Source organism: Musca domestica, unplaced genomic scaffold (genome assembly GCF_030504385.1).
Source record: "Musca domestica strain aabys unplaced genomic scaffold, Musca_domestica.polishedcontigs.V.1.1 1, whole genome shotgun sequence".
Lineage (NCBI taxonomy): Eukaryota > Metazoa > Arthropoda > Insecta > Diptera > Muscidae > Musca > Musca domestica.
In genome coordinates, this window is record NW_026712114.1 from 19,576,220 (window position 1) to 19,598,832 (window position 22,613).

The window sequence follows — 22,613 nt, forward strand, 5'->3', positions numbered from 1 at the left end:
TAAATGAGACCCTAAAAGTATACCCTAAAATTTGGCTACTTCAGATAACATATGAGAGGGTGAGATAAAAAACTGCAACAAAATCAAATGCCATAATTTTTACACATTTTTTAAATTTTATTGAATAAAAGTAAAAAATTTTATTGAATAAAAGTAAAAAAATAGCACCGGACTTTAGAATAAGTTTAGATTTGTTCGAATTGTTCGAATAATAATAATTATAATTATGATAATAATAATAATAATAATAATAATAATAATAATAATAATAATAATAATAATAATAATAATAATAATAATAATAATAATAATAATAATAATAATAATAATAATAATAATAATAATAATAATAATAATAATAATAATAATAATAATAATAATAATAATAATAATAATAATAATAATAATAATAATAATAATAATAATAATAATAATAATAATAATATAATAATAATAATAATAATAATAATAATTATAATACTAATAATAATAATAATAATAATAATAATAATAATAATAATAATAATAATAATAATAATAATAATAATAATAATAATAATAATAATAATAATAATAATAATAATAACTATAATAATAATAACAATAATAATAATATTAATAATAATAATAATAATAATAATAATAATAATAATAATAATAATAATAATAATAATAATAATAATAATAATAATAATAATAATAATAATAATAATAATAATAATAATAATAATAATAACAATAATAATAATAATAATAATAATAATAATAATAATAATAATAATAATAATAATAATAATAATAATAATAATAATAATAATAATAATAATAGTAATAATAATAGTTTTTTAATTTTAATATTTATTATTTTTGCTTCTTTTTAATTAATACCCAAATAATTTTTTTAAGTCTATTTGAAAGAATTTTGCAAGACTTTATTTTCTTTTTACCTCTTTTTCCCAAAGAATTATTAAAAATTGCCCTATTATTTCTTGAGCTAATTCATCACCCCTTTCGAATAACCATGCCGGGAAATTGGTTTTCCTTATACGTAAATACACATTAATAATATATATACATACACCCTCCAATGGTCTGTTTATATAAATTCATGCCAATCGCTTGTCAATCATATCCATTTTCAAAAAAAATCGAAAAGAAAATCTCAAACTACCAATCACACTCAACAAGGAAAAATTACTTATAAAGCAACAAAAGAAGAGCAACAACAACAACTAGAAAAAGAAAAACATATTTGATGGAAAACCAAACAACAATTGCCATATATGAAACAAAAACAAAAAAAAAAAAAAAACACAACAAAATCAAATAATGTGAAAAGGAAAAACCAAACAACTTAACGGCAACTCTTTGCTGGCTAACTTGACCGGAAATCTGTTTAAAGTCAAACCCCAAAGTATTATAGAATAAAAATGCCTAGATATGTATGTACGGATTTTTTTTCTATATTGTTTATGTATGTGTTGATGATGTTCTGTGTGTGAGTTTGTGTGAAAGCAAATTCCTTGAGGCTAAAAATTTTAATTCAAATAAACATTGTACAAAACTACTTGATTTGTGTAAAAAGAATTTATCATTTAACACCAGACAGCAACGGCACAGAAGTTTGCACGGCCAACAATTTATGGGGTCTTACGCATTTTACGCATTTTTCTTATTCTGCTCTTTATTTTTTGCCTTTTCACATAACGCCAAGCCACCATGTAAGAAGAAGTGTTAAGAAAATATTTTTTTGTTTGATGAATGAAGCTGATGATTTCTGAAAATGAATTTCAAAATAATCAATTTTATCAGGCATTACAATTATAAACAAAACAATGGAGAAAAAAGCTAATAACAACAACTTTTTTGCATAACACCGTTTCCCTCTTTTCATGACTGCTCCTCCAAACTCTGTTTGTTTTTCAAATCACTTTTTTTGTTTAAATGTCTGTCTGTCTGTCTGTCCATTGTGGTAGGGGGTGCTGCTTGTTTTATGCCTCTAAAACCCCGAGTATGGTGTATGGGTGCTAAAGCTTGTTATTTCAAGTGTTTACAGACGACACGTACAACACGCTTTAGTGACAATAAAAACAATGACTTTTTAAATACATGACTTTCAGGCCATCATTATCGTCATCAAACAAGCCATCCAGCCAACCAACCAACTAAACCATCGAGCCAGCTAACCAACCTACCACATCGCCTGCCTGCTTGCTGCCTTGGCTTGTTGGCTTAGCACGAGTACCATTGAGTTTTTGTTTTTTATAGGCCCCCCATACTCTCTGCCTCTTTGGCCGTTACTCAAATCCAGACCACACCGAGTTTGAAAACCATCAGAAAAGAAAAAAAAAATATTATTTATTTTTTTAGTAGTTGTTGAGTTTTGTGTTTTGGAGTTTTAAAACTCTGTTTTTTCGGGCTTTAAGTGGTGGGTGGGTGTACATCGTTTGTCATCCAAAACTGGCTGCCAAGCAGAAAACCTCTTTAATGAGAGGTTTATTAATTTTCCCATAATGGTAATAATCATCATCAGCTTTTTGGTTGCTTGTTCGCTTGCTGTTGTCAACCTTATGGTGACCTTTTATTGATTTATCATTTTTGTCGGAATGTATGTGTGTGTGTGTGCGTGTTAGCGTTTGGCTCACAGCAGCCAAGAAAAGGAGGACAGTTTGAGATAAGGTTAATGAGAAAAATATATTTTTATATATTTTCCACAAATTTTTCATAATTTAAGGAAATATTTAATGGAAGAATTTAAATGGACCCCCAAAAGTATGCATGCCTAAATTTTTGGTAGATAAAAGATTTCTTTATAATAAGGAAAATATAAAGTAAAATTTCAGCGATTTCAACGAAACTCAAAAAATGTTAAGGGTGCAATTCTAAAGAAATTTTATAAAACTCCTAAAAGAATACTTCAAACACTGGCATCTGAAAGTGAGAAAAACTTAATAACTGATCCCAAGATTGTGCATCAGCTTCTTATACCTGAAATTTAAATGGAAATGAATTTTCATTCCAAAGATGCAAAACAAATAATGAGAATTCCAATTGCCCTAAAAGTATGCATGCAATTTGGAGGAAATTTAAAAATATTAACAAAACTGCTAAAATTAGGCTATAAACTTTGACAAGTGCTATAGAGATCAAAATAGTTACAATTTTTACAATATTGTAATAATAATAATAACAATAATAATAATAATAATAATAATAATAATAATAATAATAATAATAATAATAATAATAATAATAATAATAATAATAATAATAATAATAATAATAATAATAATAATAATGATAATGATAATAATGATAATAATTATAATAATAATAATAATAATAATAATAATAATAATAATAATAATAATAATAATAATAATAATAAAATTAATAATAATAATAATAGTAATAACAATAATAAATATGCAAAAATAATAAGAGTTCAAAAATTCTCCTGAAAGTATGCATACAATTTTGAAGGGAATTCAATAAAATTAATAAGATTCCTAAAAGTAGGCATTAAGTGTTGACAAACGCTATTGAGAACAAAGTGACAGACATATGACAGAAGAAAAACAGATGACAGATCGTCGATAAAAATATTGATTCAAGTCCCTAAAAGTATGCACGACACAATGTTTTTTAAATTTAAAATTAAAAGCCTAAAAGTATGCACTATGCATTTTTATTTCTTTAAATTTAACATATGTTATTTTCTGAAATGTCTCCCCCTTCTCCCCCATAGCAGTTTTGTAAGCCCACTTTCAATACCCCCTATTCCTTAACAAAAGAATCACCCAGAGTCCATTGTTGTTCTTAAATTAACCAACAATTATGCAAACATCAACAACAGCAACAGCATATTTACTTGTACAACAAAACACCAACTCTCCAATAGACCATAAATAGCTTTAGGCATAGCAGCAACAACAACAAATATTGTCATCATTGGCATTAATATTCACAACTCCCTCTCACTCCCCCTCCCCCTCTCTCCCTATTTGAGTAAGGCTCCATTCATATGGAGCAGTTTAAAACAATGGCATCCCAATGTTTGTAATATGGCCAAGTTTTCTGGTTTTAATGACAAATATTAATTTTAAAGCCAACTATACCAATAACAGCAACAACAATAGAGATCGGGAGGAGAGAGAAAAAAATAAACAAAACAAAGCAAACAAAACTAAACAATTGTAATGTGAAATAATGGGTTTTGGGGCGAGATAAACAATCACACATCCACATAATAATAGAGATGTTGATGATGTATGATGTGTGGTGTTGGGCCCAGCAAACATTTTTGGTAGGGTCTTAGGAAAACATTTCAAAAAATGACAAGCTTGAGTGGTAACCATAACCATGGCTTTGAAGGTGTTGGCTTAGGCTAATTTCATGGCTTTGTTAGCTAAGAAAACAAGGATGGGAAGAAATTTGGAAAAGTAAATATTTGATTTCAGAAAAAAATATATAAATGGGTTTTTGGTATGAGAAAAAAATATTAAATTAAAAATATGATTTTAATACCCCCTCCCCAATTTTCCCCAACTTATTTCTCTCTTTTTTTTTTTTAGAATATAAATAATTCCCCATTTCGTTGACATTAACCACAACCCCTTCCCAAAGATCTCTTCAAGTTTTCTTACTCTCCAAAATTCATTCCCTTTGGCAAATGATTAATGTTTTGATTTTCCAAGCCACATTTCTTATCTGCAAACTGAAAACTTACATAATAATAATATGGAGTACTTGTAGAAGAAAATTTAGCACTTGAGTAAAGGCACAGAAAAAAATCTCAGCACTTTAACAACACTTTAATAGGCATTCACAAAACCAAAATCAAGAATATAACATAATTCCTCTATACTTGAGTTTATATGGCTGGATAAAATTGAAGCAGAAGAACAAGAACATAAAGATTATGGCCACTTGAATATCCCAGCCATACATTGAAGTGGTGGTGTATAGCTATATTCGAACATAGTTTTAATCTTTAAAGGCGTGTTGCTTATTATTATAATAACGATGTGCAAAAGCCACTTGATCGTCATCATCTTCCGCATTGGCATCGGTATGGATGGAACCTTTGGCCAGCCGGGCAAGTAGATAGCTCATCCATCTTATTTTTTGTCGTTGTTGTTGTTGCTAATACACAGCATATATAAGTGCAATATACATGGCTGAGGGAGAAGTGGAAAATATCTTGACATTACAAGTGATTTTCAAGTATTTTTCACTTAAGGGCTTTTCCAAGATAATAGTAATTTTTGGTATTTTCTTTTTTTTTTTGGAGGGGGCGGGGGAAGAGTACAAAGTCTTAAATTTGTAATTCGAATTCACAAATTTAAAACAAATTATGCGAGGGAAATGGAAATCCACTATCAATATTTTTTTTTTATTGATATCTTGGTGGCCCAAATGGATTCATGAGAATCTAAACACTTCATTTGAAAGATAAGCTAAAAGGCTTTTGGATTTGAAAAAGAAAAAGTTTTTTTTTTTAAATATTTTGGGGGGATATTAGAAACGGTTCAAGTGTTTGTGGCCACCATAAAACTGGTGTTTTATAACTAATTAATATTTTATTATTTTTTAAAGTTCTCTTTTGGGTTTTAAGTTAATTATAGGCAGATCCTTCCCATTTAGTAATTATTCCCTTAAAAATTTTCCCGTATTTCTCTTATTAACAGAAAATATATACTTTTTTAATTTTTTTCTTGATTCCCCTTCACCAGCCTTATTTTTTTAAAGTTCTCTTTCGGATTTTAAATTAATCATAGTCAGCTCCTTCCCATTTTGTAATTCTTCCCTAAAAAAATTCCTCATATTTCTCCTATTTAAAGAAAATATTTTTTAATTTTTTTTAAATAACCCTCCACCAGTCTTATTTTTTTTTAAATTTTCTCTCCATATTTTTAATTAATTGTAACCAACTCCTTCCCATTTTGTAATTATTTCCCTAAAAGCTCCCTATATTTTTACTCCTTGAAAAAAAAATAATTTCTTTAATTTAATTCCTCTCCACATGCCTTAGAAGGACGTATACATAATTGCATTAAGTTATCTAAAGAAAAAAGAGAAGAAGAACCAGAGTAACAAAATATACTTTTTATTTATTCCTACATTGCATCACAAGGGCCAGAATGCAGCAAGCCAGGCTCACCCGTCCCTCCTCCTTAGCTACACGAAAAATTCCAATTTGCAGTAAATTTTGTGATTTTCTTTTCGCACGGAGTTGGTTTGCCTTATTTCTGCAGCTACTATGTGTGATGTGAAAAAATATTAGATTTTCTTTTTAGCTGGTCCTTTTTTGATTCACAATTTATTTTGAAAATTGTTTTTCCTTGCACTCACTGGATTTTACGTTACATTTTATTATAGTTTTGTGGTTTTCTTTTTGGAGAGGGGTTATATGAAGCTCTTTCCCCTCTACATAGGGAGAAGAGGGAGAGAGGAGAGTAAACAGCCCAGAATGCAGAAAAATATTGTTGGCTTTAATTAAAAAGCAAACAGTGAAAAAAGTGGATAATAAAAATTGTTGAGCTTTTTTACCGCTACATTCCATGGAGTTTGCTGTTTCTCTGATTAATTTATGGTTATATATATGATATTTTCATATATAATTACAAATAAATGCACCTAGCTACAGTGGGGACTTGATGAATGTGAAGAGAAAGTAATTTCAGAAAAATTCAAATTTTCCCAAAATTTATATTTCAAATATGAAGACCTGGATAAAGTGGGAATTCGATGAAAATATATCTCATAGCAAGATTTTCATAGAAATTTAATTTTTTGATCTGAAATTACCTTTAAATATTTCACTGTAGTCGTGTTTTAAAAAAAAAAAACCTTTCCTACCCTCAAACGAGTTAAATGCTCATGGTGTAAAAAATTCCGGTACTCATCATTATTGTGAAAAACCCAATTTAATTCATTGCGGTTACCACAAACGCAGCAGGAAATAAATGTAAAAAAAAATATTATAGCAAAAAAAAAAAAAAAATATATGTAACAAAAAGCCCTTCATTTTATGCCAGCCACATAATTTGTTGTGTTTTTCACCCCTCTCTTTAGCATAAAAATATTATAAATATTTTTCCATTGCAGCAAGGAAAGTACAGGGCTTAAAATTGAACATTTTGGGGTTAAAAAAAATTTATAAATAAAAAATTTTATTTATGCCTATAAAAAAAATACAAAAAAAGAAAATAATTCTTGTTTTCCTAAATTTTATTTTTATTTTATTCGCTTAAAATATTTGTATAATTTTTTTTATATTTTATTTTATCATTAAAACACAAAAAATGTCGAAATAACTCTTGCTTTCCTTAATTTTATTTTATATTTATTCGATTATTTTTTTTAAATATATTTTTTATTTTATTTTCTTATATAGTAAAATAGCATTTATTGTGTTTTTTATATTTTGTTTTATTATTAAAAAAAAAAAAAAAAAAATACGAAATAAATCTTGCTTTCCTAAATTTGATTTCTTATTTATTAAATTATTTTTTTAATCTGTTTTTTATTTTATTTTTTGTTATTTATTCAATTATTTTTTAATCTATTTTTTATTTTATTTTATTTCCTTATACAGAAAAATATCATTTTTTATTATTATAAATAAAATTCATATTTTTTCTCTATTTATTCCAGGCGATGCCAGCAATGCCAGTATAGGCAGCGGGGAAGGTACGGGTGAAGAGGATGACGATGCAAATGGCAAAAAGAACCAAAAGAAACGTGGCATTTTCCCAAAAGTAGCAACAAATATCTTAAGAGCGTGGCTGTTTCAGCATTTAACGGTAAGTTACATATTTTGTTGCTTTTTTTTTGCATTATGTCTCACTATGGCTAGTCATCTAGAAAAGGCAACGCCATTTTGTATTTAATAAAAAATACAAACAACAACGAAAAAGAAACAAAAAACAACAGCAAACCTAACCCTCCATCATTGGCATTACACAAACCTGTAGTGAAAATAAGCCATATGAAGGCAAATGGAATCGAAGCAAACCAAACCAAACCAAACAGCCAGCCAGCCAACCAAACAAAACGACTGCCATATTAAATGTCGATAATTAACCGTTTAGTAGCCTATAATTATCCAAAAACAGAAAGAAAGAATGAACGAACAAGCGAACGCAACTAAAACAGGCTTTTACTGCAGACACAATAATAATGCAACATAATAATAACAGCAGCAACAACAACAACAGCAACACTAGTATGAAAGCCCCCTCCCTCCATACATGTTGTAGTTATGCGCGCTTGCGTACCAATCCAACAGCCACCAGACAGCTGGGGCGGCTTAAAACCGCCAACAAACATATCAACCAGCCAACCAACCAAGTCATGTTGAAGCAATAAGTTTTTTGTTTTCAAGACTTTGAAATTTCTGTTGGCACGTCCCCCTTTTCTTAAAATGAATTGAGACTTAGTCGTCGCCGTCGTCGAAGCCGTTTTCGCCGTCATTCACCAGCATTTCAAGACATTCAGTCAGTCAGCCATCAAACAAAACTACAAAACACCAAGATAATGGCAACAAACAGCAATAATAATAATAACAACAAAAATCAACAACAACAAACTCATAAGCCATAGTAAAGAAGAGTAGAGCAGCATGAAAACTAAAAGTGGAAATTAAGTTTTAAGCACAACATGTAATGAAAGCAAGGTTTGAAGGGGTTCTCCGTAAAGGGTCACCACGTAATTAGATTTTTTGTTACAGATAGGGAAATTCAATTGCAAATGGAAGGTGGTTACATTGGTTATTAGTTATTGGGAACAGAATGGAGGAGAACCTAAATTAATATCAAACAGCTGGCATACTTTTGGGAGGGGAGGGAAAAAAAGGAAATATAAAAAATATATACTTTATTTTATAATAATTTTTAGTTGGGTGGCTATTGCAGAAAAATTTTGTCTTTATGGCCTTAAGTAGTACAGGTACTGTTTCCTCTGATTTCTGTTCCATATAACATTACGGGAACCATGTAAAGATTTTTCATATTTAAGCCAATATAGAACCTATTTACTACATTCGTACTCGGAATTATCTGTAGCCTTGTTTAATACTGATGTTCTATGTCAATTGAAGACCACGTGTCAGGTAATGCATCCTTTCGAAGCTTTCGAAATAATAAATTGAATATGTCTTTATAAAAAATACAATTTCAAAAAAAAAAAAAAAATGCTGCATACTTTTAGGCTACTCATATTCCCAAATTTCAATTTTTTTTCAAATTTAAATTTATTGAGTCTTTGTTTTTTTAACACGAAAATTTACAATTTTGAAGTGAGATTAACAATTGTCAATACTAGAATGCCTAATATGGGACTAAAATAAAAAAATTAAGCCATTAGAATGGAAATAATAAATTCAAAATGTCTTTATATAAAGAATTATTTTTTAAGAAATGTTGCATACTTTTAGGCTACACATATTCCCAAATAATGTGAAAAGCTGTGAAGTTAACAATTGTCAATACTAGAATACCTAATATTGGACCTAAATAAAAAAGTAAGCTTTTAGCTTAAAATGGAAATTAAAAATTTATGAAGCATACTTTCAGGAGAACTTTTTCATATTTGATAAAATGAGTATTAATATTATTTTTATATATATTTAAATAACACAAATATGATGAAATTTTAATTATTGCCCACAAAAATATCCTATAACGCTTAATCAAAAGAGAGAAGCATACTTTAGGTGTATTATTCAAAGCTATGCTTTATGAACACAAGCAGAATATAAAGCGGTTATATAATAATTGATAATTTATATTTGAAAATTTGGAAGCATACTTTTGGGGAAAAACTTTATAATTTTCCAAAAATACTACCCACAAATTATTATTTGTTATTTTTAGAATTGCCAAATGTCTTAAAATGCCTTAGCAAAACTACTTTTAGACAATATTTTTTAAATAACAATTTTTGATGATAAACTTCAAATTTAGCATCTGATTTGCATTATTTTAGACCCTATACACACACTTTCAAATTGTTATAATTATTTCTCTTTGAAACGTTTTCAATCCTATTGCCTACTTTTTGGCAAAAATATCAAAGTAATTAACTGCAATTCAAACAAACAATTTCATATATTTTATTTCAAATATTTAGTTTTATTGCATTTTGGACATCCATTTCCTCCAGCTCCCCTGTGCATAAGTTCTGTGTTCTCCACATTTTGTTCATTTTTTTTGGTTTGTTTTTGCATTCCTTCTTTTTTTTGTTGTTATTTTAATTATTACAGCATAAGTGTGAAATGCATATGAATGTCATTTTGAGACAAAGTCCATTTCATTTATTAATTTACCATACAACACAATAATTAATTACTGTCACGCCTTTAAGACAGAAGAACGAACAAACAACAACACCAACTACTGCTGCCATGTCTATATACTTGTGCATGTGAAAGGCTACAGTGACTTGCCCTGTCTAATGAAGTGAGTGACTGACTGAATGACTGCATAACAATTCTCTATATGGTTTTTTGAAGAGCAAAGACAATTCATCCAACCATCCATCCATCCATCCCCACTGTTAAAAACATATGTTAAATGCAAAAATTACGTTTTTTTTTGCAAAACAACAAAATCCCATCATATGTATCTACATAGCGAGCGTCAAGACCCCGGAGGAGGGCAGACAGACAGTCATAACATGGTTCGCAAAAATAAAAAAAAAATTGAAAAAAATGCAGTTGTTGGAAGAGCGATATGATATTTGTCGTTGGCCTGTCATCAGGGGTGTAGAACCGTCGTTGCATTGTTGTCGTTGGTGTTGTTGAAGACATTAGACTTTTTTGCTGTTGTATCTTTGCAGACGGGACAACACCTAGAGTGTGTTTTAGTTTATTTTGCATTGCTGTCTAAAGGGACAGGAGGAGGGCAGGCAGGGAGTTTGGCGGGTGTAGTGAGGGTCGTCCCAAAACTAAATATGTTGATTGTTTGTTTAAACTTGGCATAGCATTTAAAAGCAAATTTATTTCAAATCATACTTTAAAATGTTATAAACATTCAGCAGAGCAGCGACAGGGTCTTGAGGGTTTCTCGTAGGAGTATGAACATACACATACATATACATATACATGTGTATATTTAAATGTGTGCAAAGAAACTAGAGTGCAGTACTATAACGAAGGGGTACTTTGCTGGAAGGTTGGTTGGTTTGTTGTCATGACAAGTTTTTGAAATTCTTTTCATGGAGGAGAAAACACTTATCCTCTCTTTGAGAGTGTGTGTGTGTGAGTGCGTTGTTTTGTTTAAATGAAGTTTACTGGAACGTGTTGCCTTGCCATAATATAAAAATTTAGGCTGTGAATTGCTGTCCGTCCGTTCCATCAACCTACCAACCAACCAGTCAGCCAGCCAGCCATCCATCCATGCATTTGTATGTCTGTCCGCCTGCCAGTCTCTATGTCTCTTTGTTTTTGGTGAAATTGTATGAATTGTCGCCTACAAATGTTAACGTCGCCATGCGCAAATTGTTTTGTAGACATTTTTGCTGTTGTTGTTGCTGCTGTTGAATGGTGCATTAAAATTAAAACCATCCACACCAAAACAAGGAAAAAAAGTACACCGTATTCCTTTTTTTTGTTGCTCTTAAGACCCACAACAACTGCATGCTGGTGTTAAATAGCAATGCTGCCATGCCCAAGAACAAGAACGACAAAAAAAAAAAAATAAAAATAAAAATTGCACATGTTATTTTAAAAATAGGCGGCCTTTAAGGCGTCAGCCATTATGGTTTATATTATAAGGAAAGCAACAACAACAAGAGGCAAAAAATACTAAAATTACAGAAATGCAAATAAACGTCAAATTGATTGCGTTAACGAAAGAAAATTTCAAAAATTAAAAATATTTTACAGGAAGGCAGAAAAAAAATGCAACTAAAAGGGGTCATGCCATGGGGAAAAAAAGGGGGGGGGGATAAATATTTCATTTTTATACCTCCTTCCTCCTTCCAATCATTTCATTTCATTCGCTAACAAAATCATTTGGAGCTACATTACCCTGCAATTGACTTCAATCAAACTATAAAATCTTAGACTTTGCCTCCTACCTTTTCAAAACTGAATTATTTAATTAAAAATCTGTTAGTTTTGATTTGTAAATGTTTTTTTTTTTTTCTCTAAATTTCCAATAAATTTTATTCCGAACAACCTGCAAGGTTAATTAAAAATAATATGTTGTAATGCTAATTAAAAATTATTAGAATATCTTGGCAATTTATTTTGTCTGATTTTTTTGTTTGGTGTTGTGTGTGTGTTTTTCTCCCTCTCCTGTCTCAGCAGCTCAATTAGCCAACAGCATTTTAGCATTTGTTGCAGTGTGTTTGACTTTTGAGTTCAAGTTTTACCACTTAACATTGAACGCAATTAGAAGCGGAGAAAAAAAAACAACGTCCAATAATAACAACAAAAACAAGAAATATATTAGAAATAATGCATATAGAAATACAGTGGTGGATTGGAACTATGAGACTTGAATTTTAAAAACTCCAAAATGAGCATCCAGTGGGATATTATTGAAAAAAATATATTTTGTAGTTTTTTTGGTTACTTTTCAATGGAGAATATATTTCTTGTAGCACTCCAAAGAATTCGGGTCTTCGTGAAGACTTTAAAAATTTAGAAATTTTCTTAAAATTCCGGAAAATAAAAATTTTCCTTTGTGGGAAATTTTTTGTATGGCCTCAAATTCAAAAATTCTTGCAGATTAACATAAATGTTGATGAAAAATATCGATTTCGAGTGAAGACAAAAATTTCCCTTAAAATTTCCTAAATAGGGAAATTTTCACTTTTTGACCCCAAATGACTTTATTTGATACCCCGGCGGCAAATAAATAAGAAATTCTTTAAAACTCCCAAAACAAAAATTTCCCTCAATGGGAAATTGTCTGTATGGCCATAAAATACCAATTTTTTTTTTTTTTTTTTTTTTTTTGACTAAAACAGACTTCTGAAGAATAGAAATTTCCCTAAAGAAAAATTATGTTTTATTTTACATTAAGTGATAAATTGTTTGTCCCACAGTCTTTGAAATTGCTGGAAATTCTTTAAAATTCCTATAAAGAATTTTTCCTTTTGGGGGAAATTTTACCGTATGGCCCAAAATCCAAAAAATCTTGAAAACTTCTATGAATAGTAATGATTTACAGAAATTCGCAAACGGGAAATTTTAATTTCTCGAGTCTAAATGCATTAATTCATTATAAATGCATTAATTCTTTTAAGACAATTTGACTAAAACGAAATGGTATGCCACTTTCTGGGGTTAACTCGAATAAAGTCCAAGAGAAAAAGATTGATAAAAAAAATTTAGGAACTTTTTCGCTTTTATTTGGAAAATTAATTTGATTATTTGTTTAATATGGTGTGGAAATACGGATTTCCTTTATTTGAGGACTTACAGTGAAATTTGATGAGGAATATTTTTCCTTTTGATATCGTCCTTCTAAAATTATGCTTTATAGGAGATTTTGGCAAAAAAAACTCCCATAAAGTACGTCTTTAACCCTAATATGCCACTTTAATATATGAATATCTGAATTTCTGCCGTTTAGGTAAGATTTAGACTCTTGAAGTCTTCCAGAACCTGTAGTAGAATTTTATGACAAATAATTTTGTGGAATATTTTGAATTTCTCCTGCCCCATTTTAGCAGAGTTTTTAACCATGTTTAGGAAAAAGTACCAAAAAGGCCCCTTTGTTGAGTCACTTGAGGGTTAACATTTACCACCAAAATATTCGTCGTATGTTGATCTGCAATATTGCCGAAGACACTATGTATCAAAAATGCACGAATTCCAAAGAATCATAATTTTCCAGAGACAGTTAAAAAATCTCGAAAATTATTCAACATTTCAAAAAAGGAAAATTTTAACTTTTTTGCTGGGACCAAAATTTTAGGGAAAATAAAAAATATTGGGAATTATTTCTGAAATGCCCTATAAAAAATTTACTTTCTTGATTATTTTTTTTAATTTATCTTTTTTTGTCAAAATTGATTGCATTTTTTACTGAAAAAAATTAATTTAAAAAAAATTAAATTTAATTATTTTTTTTTAATTTTAGTTTTTTTTAGATTCTCTTTTTTTGTCAAAATTTATTGATTTTTTTTTCGCAAAATTTAAATTTTCCCAAAATTATATTCTTAGAATCGTAGGAGTTATGTTTTCTATATAAAGAAATCCTCTATTTTGTATAAAAATCGCTGCCACACTGTATGAGCATTTAGTTGTAAACATTTCTCCGATCATACAGTGGAAAGCTGTATTAGACAAAAAAAAAAAAAAAAAAACGTAAACCAACAACAAAAAGATAAGATCTCAAAGTTGTTGTAATCAAACTTGCTACTAGGTTTTTCAGTTGTGCAGTTGTTTCCTCTTCCCAGCTACTGATCTGGCTGGCTGGCGGGCTAGTTAGCCAGTCTTCTATTTTTTTCTCCTCAGATATTCGTCTTAAGATCACTACACTTTATGGCTTGCTATGACGATTATAGCGTTTAGTTGTTAAATAAATACTAACAAAAAAAGCGCAAACATTATTTGTGTGTTTTCTACAACAACCGCCTCTAAATAATCATATAAATGCTTTATTAGCCAGCAAAGCAATTTAATTGCCAACGACGTTGTTGTTGTGGCTGTTGGCTGGCTGTTTTAGTACAGCTGCTTTTTGTTTGGCTGGGATTGTTTTTATTCTTTTTTTTTTTTGATTTTTATGATAGGAGGAGGTGGAGATTTGTATATTGGTGTGTGTGTGTGTGATTTTGTTGTTTATTTGCCATAATAATATTTAGCCGGCCATATTTGTTAGAAAATAAGATTTGATGGAGGAGACCTCGTACCACTGTTATAGAGGCGGGAGGGTGAGGGAAGAGGTGATGTAATTTGAAATAAAAAGATACGCAAAATCATTAGTGGCTGCCATTGGCTGTCTGAAAACACACACACACAAAACAACAAATAAAGCTTTCAACAAACAAGCAAATGAATGAGCAACAGCAACAGCTATGGCTAAAGTGAGATATGAGATAGCAAATCGTATAACAGCAGCAGTAGCAAAAAGATATGACGTTAAACAACATTCACGTGTTTTTTCATGATTATTTTATTTTTTTTTGTAATTTTTCTAAGTTAAACAAAGTTATTTTTTCGTTATCTTAAATGCAATTTTCAAATCAAATAATATTCGAGAATTTCTTAAACAAACTTTACTCTCTCTCTCTCTTCCTCCAAAGATAACAAACCACCTTAACCTTTAAAGGAGATTTAACAATTTCTTGTTGTTGTGGAAAATCCCTAATGTTAATTTTGTGGTCAGTTACGGGGTTTCCGGTGCATGCATACAAAAACAAAATATAAAATTTTATTAGAGACGAGGAACTACAGCAAAAATAAAACTGCCATAAAGAAATTGGCAACCCTTTTTAGTCATCCATACCAATATCCTTATCTTAATGGCAAGTGTATGAGTGTGTGTGTGTGTTTGCATGGGACTTTTCAAGGAAATCATGATTGAACTTTTCTACTTTTTTTTCTGTGGGGATATTTTGTTCAATTTTTGTCGATTTAGTTTAACCATAAATGAAGCATAACAAAATACTTTTTATTTCCGGTCAGTGGATAATATCAAATGAAGTCATTCCATTAGAGAGTTTTTTTCTTCCTAGCAAATGTTGGTGTTGTTGCTGTTTGTTTGACTTGACCATTGGTAATTTAAATAAAAGCTTTAATGTTTTTCTTCATATGACCAGGAAAAACATAACAATATCTAAAGTTGAGATAACTTGACTTTCGTTTCGGTAATGGATTTGAAAGGGGTTGGGTTGTAAATAAATTGGTAGGAATGAGGGGGGAGGAATTTAATAGGGTAATTTGGCTAAGGGATATTTGGAGAGAAAAGCTAGAACAATTTAGATTGGAGATTTGAGGAAAAGAAAGGGGCTGAATTACATTTTGAGTATTTCGAACTTAGAATAAAAAAACTAAGAAAGGTAAAAAGTCGGGCTGTACTGGCTATATGATACCATATACCAATATGCAGAGCTATAAAAAATAAATAAATAATAAATAAATAAATAAATCTTTATATTGGGAAATTATGTGAAGTAGATCATATCAACTACTATTTGAATGCTTATTACGGCCTTAGATCAGTGATAATTCGGAATCAGAGGGAACTAATAAATGGGATGTATATTCAAGTCTGCAATTATTTCCAGTAAATTTTTGGGAGGCAATTTTAAGACTCATATCAAATAACATTGCCATAAATTGCATAATATAACTTCGAGAAGGATTAAATTAAAAACAAATATATATCGGAGCAATATGGAATATGGGAAACGAGTTTCACTAAATATCGTATTTGCCTCCAGGATAAATTTGGCTGAATGGCAAAAATCCATCCAATTTAGCTTGCAAAATAACCAAATCGGATGAAGGTAAATATGGAAGCTTTATCCGAATCTGAGCCGATATCGATTTAATTTGGAAAAGCTATTTCTGAACTGTATCTGATATCTCCTGCCAAATATCATTGTTGTGAAGTGCATAATACGAATTTGAAGGATGGATTTTTGGAGAATTTCATCTAAATCCGACCACTTTCCTCTCAAAAATACATGGACAGACGGACGGATATGACTCAGAATTTGATACTTAAGGATTTTCTTCAAATTAGCTATAATCCTATCTCGTTCCCTTCTGCACTTTACCAACTTTAATGTCTTTAAAAATATTTAAATTTCAAAAAACTTTGTTTAAGTCTCCCCCCTGCACCTCCTATTTCCAATCTTAGTCATATACTCCTATTTTTTCTGTGGAAACTTAAAATGTCAGCAATTAATTTCATTTTAATTATATTTGCTCATGTTTACAATATCAATGAGATAGGGCCGGGTCGGCAACACCCATAAACTGCTGCTGCTGCTAGTACTACAACGAAACAATGGTTGGGACTTGTAGTAGACAAATCAAGAATCTAACAATTGGACTTAGCAGCAGGACAACAGACCATAGGTTATATATACACACACTACCGTACGCAATCCATTGTAAAATCCTTAAGGGCCAAACTGCCAATAATATGTAATATGAATGTTATATATACGTATGTATATTGAAATCCCAAAACTATACAAATGAGAGTATATTTCTCTGTATCTATCTATGTATGTGTATTGAGATATCAAAAGGAAAATTTATGGTTTGAAAAACAAATACAAATAAAACACGCCCTACGATTTGTTAAAACTACGTAAGACAAATCTACAAATGCATTATATTGAATTGAATGTGTGTGTGTGTGTGTGTGTGTGCGTGAGAGAGTGAGTGCCTGTGTGTGTGCAATAATGGTATGCCAAAATGCATTCGTAGAGCGAGACCCAAAGAAGAATTTTCGTTATCCAAGAAGGGGCTGTTAGCTACTAGTCTAGCAAAAATGACAATAACATAAAACTGCAATTCAAATTGTAGGTAGTTACACACACATTTTGATATATTCACATATGTATATATGTGTGTGTCGATTTTTCTACAATACAAAAAATAATCAATATTGTAAGGATATGTGAATGTATGTCCTTATATGCATATTTGCCTAACAACAATACATAAAATATTCTATTGGCAGTTTTGTGTTTCTTCCCATTGCATTTCTTGCCATTTTCCTATCTGTCGAAGTTGTCATTTGTTGCGTGAAATTTACCGTTTTCTTATGCAAAATCATGCCTGTATGTATGCGTGTGTGTGCATATTCTTAACATGTACTTTTCGGACTAACGAGGACATTTCTGGTCAGGTTGCTTGCTGGCTCACCAGGCCAGTGCCAGCTAGAGAGCTTGGTATTGGAGAATTTTCTATTATTGAAAATTTCTTTCTACAATGGATTTTTCGATTTGTGGGCAGAACCAAAAAGACATGGTTACACACACACACATTGATGTACATATATACATATTGATATATACAAAAAAAAAAAACAAACTACAATACAAATAATGTTTTGTGAAATTTTCAATTTTCAACACAGCAAAATCCTTGCTGGCTATTATAATGCATACATATATGGCATGTCGTGTTGTTGTTGTTGCTCTTGTTTTCTGATAATGCATTTTCTTGTTATCCTTGCTAAATCTTGTCCATACATTTACATATATATAAAAAATATTGTATAGAGAATATATGCAATATCTTTCCAATATTGACGTCTTTTGTTTGTTTGTTGGCATTTACTGCTCCACCTTTTATATGTCCCTCTGTCGCAAGTTTACTTAGGATGTGGCCAAGGTGTCCATCACTTTTTGCCGAGCGAAACACTCCCTCTATTTACATATTTTGCAAAAAAAAAAAAACCCTTAGATTGCAAAATATAGAAAAAAATCTCAATGAAGTTCAGAATTTATTTTCAGTTTTTTTCTTTTTTTGAAAAATAAAATCATCCTTTAATTTATTTCATCTGCCGGAAATAGTGGCTCGTGCTTGTTTTCACTTTTTTTTTGTGGGAAATCAATTGTTTAGGGGTTTTCTCGTATTTTGAGGAACGAATGAGTGCCAAAAAGGGGTTTGCCGATTTCAATGGTAATTAAATACTACTTCCTTTGTATTTTAAATTTTTATTTTTTGGATAAGAAAAGGAGTCTGTTTTAGTTCTCTTTAGGCCACCAAAAAAAAAAAATATATATTATTTAGAGGGGGAATGTCAATCAAAAAACAGTCATTGTGTGGGAGCGTTGAGACAGCTGACAGGAAGCCAGGCAAACATTGAAAATAAATAATTAAATAGTTTTAATTTTTTTCGAATCGAAAAAGTCCAATATTTTCAGACAGGGAGACGAAGAAGGTGAAACCAAATATACCAATATTCCCTTTTGATGATCTCCATAGAATCACTTTCTGAGTCGAATTATACATGCCTTCCGCCTGTTCATGTATTTTTGAAAATAAAATACAGGACGCATTTGTTGTCCGATTGAGACGAAATTTTTCACAAAACATTTGTTTGGGCTGAAGACGAACCCTATAGAAATTAGTGAGGATCGATGCAAATTGAGATATATGTCTCATATATGTATCTTCGTCCGATTCCAATTTTATTGGGCGCCATATGTGTAATATTCTTCCAAAAGGGATGATTACGGCACATCCGACCGAAATCAGCCTAGAAGCAAGTACGTCACGATTGGTGAAAATCGGTTGAGATATAGCTATAGCTTCCATAGATAGCTTCATAGCTCTTCCATAGATAGCTTCATGGTTATTGTGCATCAAATCGTTAATTTCAGCCGAAATTAAGTGAATTTTTGCTCATTTAACCGAATTTATCGTGGAGGAATATACGACATATGGTGAATCGCATATCCCGAAAATCTATTTCACCGGTACAAATACATTTTTTTTTTTAGGTTAAAAGTCGGGCCCGACTTTATGACGTATTTTTAGTACCAGCCAGACTTGCCGTTTTTTTAATTCAAATTCGAGAAGGAAATTAAATTTACAAATTTAAATCCTTTTGAGCATTTAAAGTTTGAAAAATTTATTTCAATTTTGGAAAGAAATTCCATTTTTTTGAAAATCATTTTATGTCACCCTTGTCCCTCGGAGTTTTCTAATCTTAACACCTTGTTTTATGATTAATCACTAGACAAACACTGGCTACTGTATTTCATTTCTCCGGGTGAAGAAAAAAAAAAACCCACTCTTCATTCAATCCAAATGCCTCAGCATGAAGCGAAGGAAGGAGAAAATATCAAAATCAATAAAAACAAGATTAGAAATATTTTCATAAGCGCCAGGCATTATATTTACATTACATTCCAGAAAAAGAGAAAAAAATGTTACAAATGCAAGATTACAAGCAATGATTAGATTGGGGCAAACATTCCCTCTTTCCCATTTCCCCTGGTAACCATTGTAAGCCATACAGCTAATCAATGTTTGTTTAACGCCACAAATTGAAGAAATTTTCTTTAACCAAAAAAAAAAAAAAAAAAAAAAAAAAAATTATATAAATATGAAATTCCTAAAGTGATTGACTGAGAGGTATTTTTACCCCCACCCTCTTCAGCACAACTCTCCCTAGACACACGCACACACATTTCTCTGAGTGCTGCCATGCGATATGGTGCAATGATATTGCATTTCAAGTACTACTCCCGATCGATATGTAAGCGATCATGGCTGAAATGTTGGTTTTTCGTTTTTTTTCGGTACGGTACGGTGCGGTGCGGTTTGGTGATGATTGTAAATAGATTTGTTTAGAATTAATGTTATGATTTTGATATGGAACGCATACAATGCGTTATGAAAGGCCACAGAAAACGCCACAACAACAACAAAAAAAATGAATCGTAGTAATAACAACAATTATTGTTTACACACTGACGCCACTGTGGCGGCATGTAGACATGGATTTCGACAGTACTCCAGGCAAAATCAACAAAACCAAAAAAAAAAAAAACTAAATTTATGAGGGAGGTGGTGATGGTGGCGGCCCGTCCCCCTAACCCCACAATATGTGCAATATGCAGTTAAGTTTTCCTGCCGTTATAATGAGCCACCAAAAAAAAAATTATTTCCCAGCTAAAACACAAATGCCGAATATTCACACACATACCGAATAACAGAAAAAATTAGGACATTTTAAGTACTTTCAAAATAATGAAATAAACATATCCCATTTCTCCCCCTACACACACCAAAAAAGAAATTAGATAATAAAATGTATTAGATTACAAAAGTTAAGTGGTCATCGTCAGGAAAAAAAATAAAAAAAACAAATGGCGTTTTTGGGGGTTTTTCCCGATAATCATCATCAGATACAAACGAGCACTATTTTGTGTTAATTTTTATTTAATTTATATGGTAGGCCATTGTTTTAATAGAAATATCTTTTCGACAAGATAAACTTTCTCAACTGTCATATTGCCAAGTTCAAATGATTGATGAGGTTTGGTTTGTTTTTTTTTTTCGTTGTTTCAAAACAGGTGATCCACAATATAAATAAATATTCGATTATTCTTTTTTATCTATAAACCAATAAAAATGTCATACTAATTGTTATTGTTTACTCATTTTTTTCTACCCCATCTCTGTTTATTTTTAGCATCCCTACCCCTCCGAAGATCAGAAAAAACAATTGGCACAAGATACCGGCCTGACGATATTGCAAGTTAATAATTGGTAAGTTGGAAAAAGAAAACATATTATTATAAAAAAAAGTGTAAAGAAAAGTAAAAAAAAATGACCTGGAGAGGGCTTCAGCAAATGTGACACTCATAAGTTCTAGGTTAAATTGGATTCTAGGTTAACTGGATTGCTCTAACGATAGCCACTTGTGGTTTTCCAGCCGAATATAAAGAAATCACACTATCACGCTTGAATTCCATAACGAATAACTTTTGTGCTGGAAAAATCTCACCAAAATGCTTCTGTACGCTTGTAAACAATATAATGTGCTGTCACTGGAATAGTTTTAACAGCTGTCGGATGATCGGCTTAGAAATGACAGCAGTCTGAAATTGGTTGCAGTTTTTTCAATTCCCCATAATTTTTCTAAAACTAAAAATAAATAAAAGATAAAAATCGGAAAAATATATATATTTTTTTCAAATTTTTATTTTTAAATAATTTTTATATTTTTATTATTTAAAAAATACAAAAATTAATTAAAAATAAAAAAAGTAAAAAAAAATAATTTTTCCAATTTTTTATTCATTTTGAAAAAGTTCAACATTTCCAACCATGTCTTGGCAAAATTATGTTGGGTACAACCCCCTCTCCTCCCCCTTAATTTCTTACTTATTTGCCCCCGAACCAACAACAACAAGCAATCTTAGTACATTAACCTCAATTTGTAGCCAACAATAATAAGGTTGTGTTGCCTGCCGCTGATCTCGTTTTTTTTTCTCCATTTGTTCCATCAAATGTTTGCTGCTGCTGTTGGTAAGATTCCAGCCAAGACCAAACTGCAAAACTGACAACAACAACAAAATGCAATAGTTACTACAAATAAGTGTTGTTTGTTTGCCAAGAAATTGTTTAGCTTTGCAAAAGCCAGAAAAAAACATTACCTACCTAAAAGCAAAGCACAAGGCAATCCACAAGAAAAAACGCTAATAACAGCAACCCAAAAAAAAATATAAATTTTGTATTAAACATCAATAGCAAGAATAGCAACAACAAAAACGCTTGAAACTACCATGATTCTGTGGTCACAAAATATAACAAAAAAAAACCATAACAGACCCAGCCAAGAATAAAGGCCGAACAAAAAAACAACAACTGAAATCAGGTTGTTTTTCTCAATGCACCGGCAATATTTTGTTAAGTCAGTGATGTTGTTGTTATTGGTGCTGCCAATGCCTAGGTCTGTCCACATTATGATTTTGTCAACCAGCAGCAACCCGTCATCAACATTTTCTTTCTCATGACTTAGAGAGAGAGAGAGATGCCGCCTTGATTTGGTGCAGTGTTTTTTAGGTTCTTGGCCAGCAAAATGTAAAAGGCAAACCGAGAGCACCAATCTTTATATAAATATATAACAACAATATATAAGTATTATATATACAATTGTCGGCATTTTAGA

At 30.5% G+C, this 22,613-nt stretch overlaps 1 protein-coding gene across 1 annotated transcript in view; it reads left to right on the forward strand.

The window, feature by feature from the left end:
* The window catches only part of LOC101893144 (homeobox protein homothorax), a 195,304-nt gene that overhangs the window by 167,738 nt on the left and 4,953 nt on the right, over positions 1-22,613 (forward strand). Inside the window, exons 11-12 of the mRNA XM_005183744.4 lie at positions 7,660-7,808; positions 21,132-21,208. Coding sequence (XP_005183801.1) covers positions 7,660-7,808; positions 21,132-21,208 — 226 coding nt within the window. The remainder of the gene's footprint in view (positions 1-7,659; positions 7,809-21,131; positions 21,209-22,613) is intronic.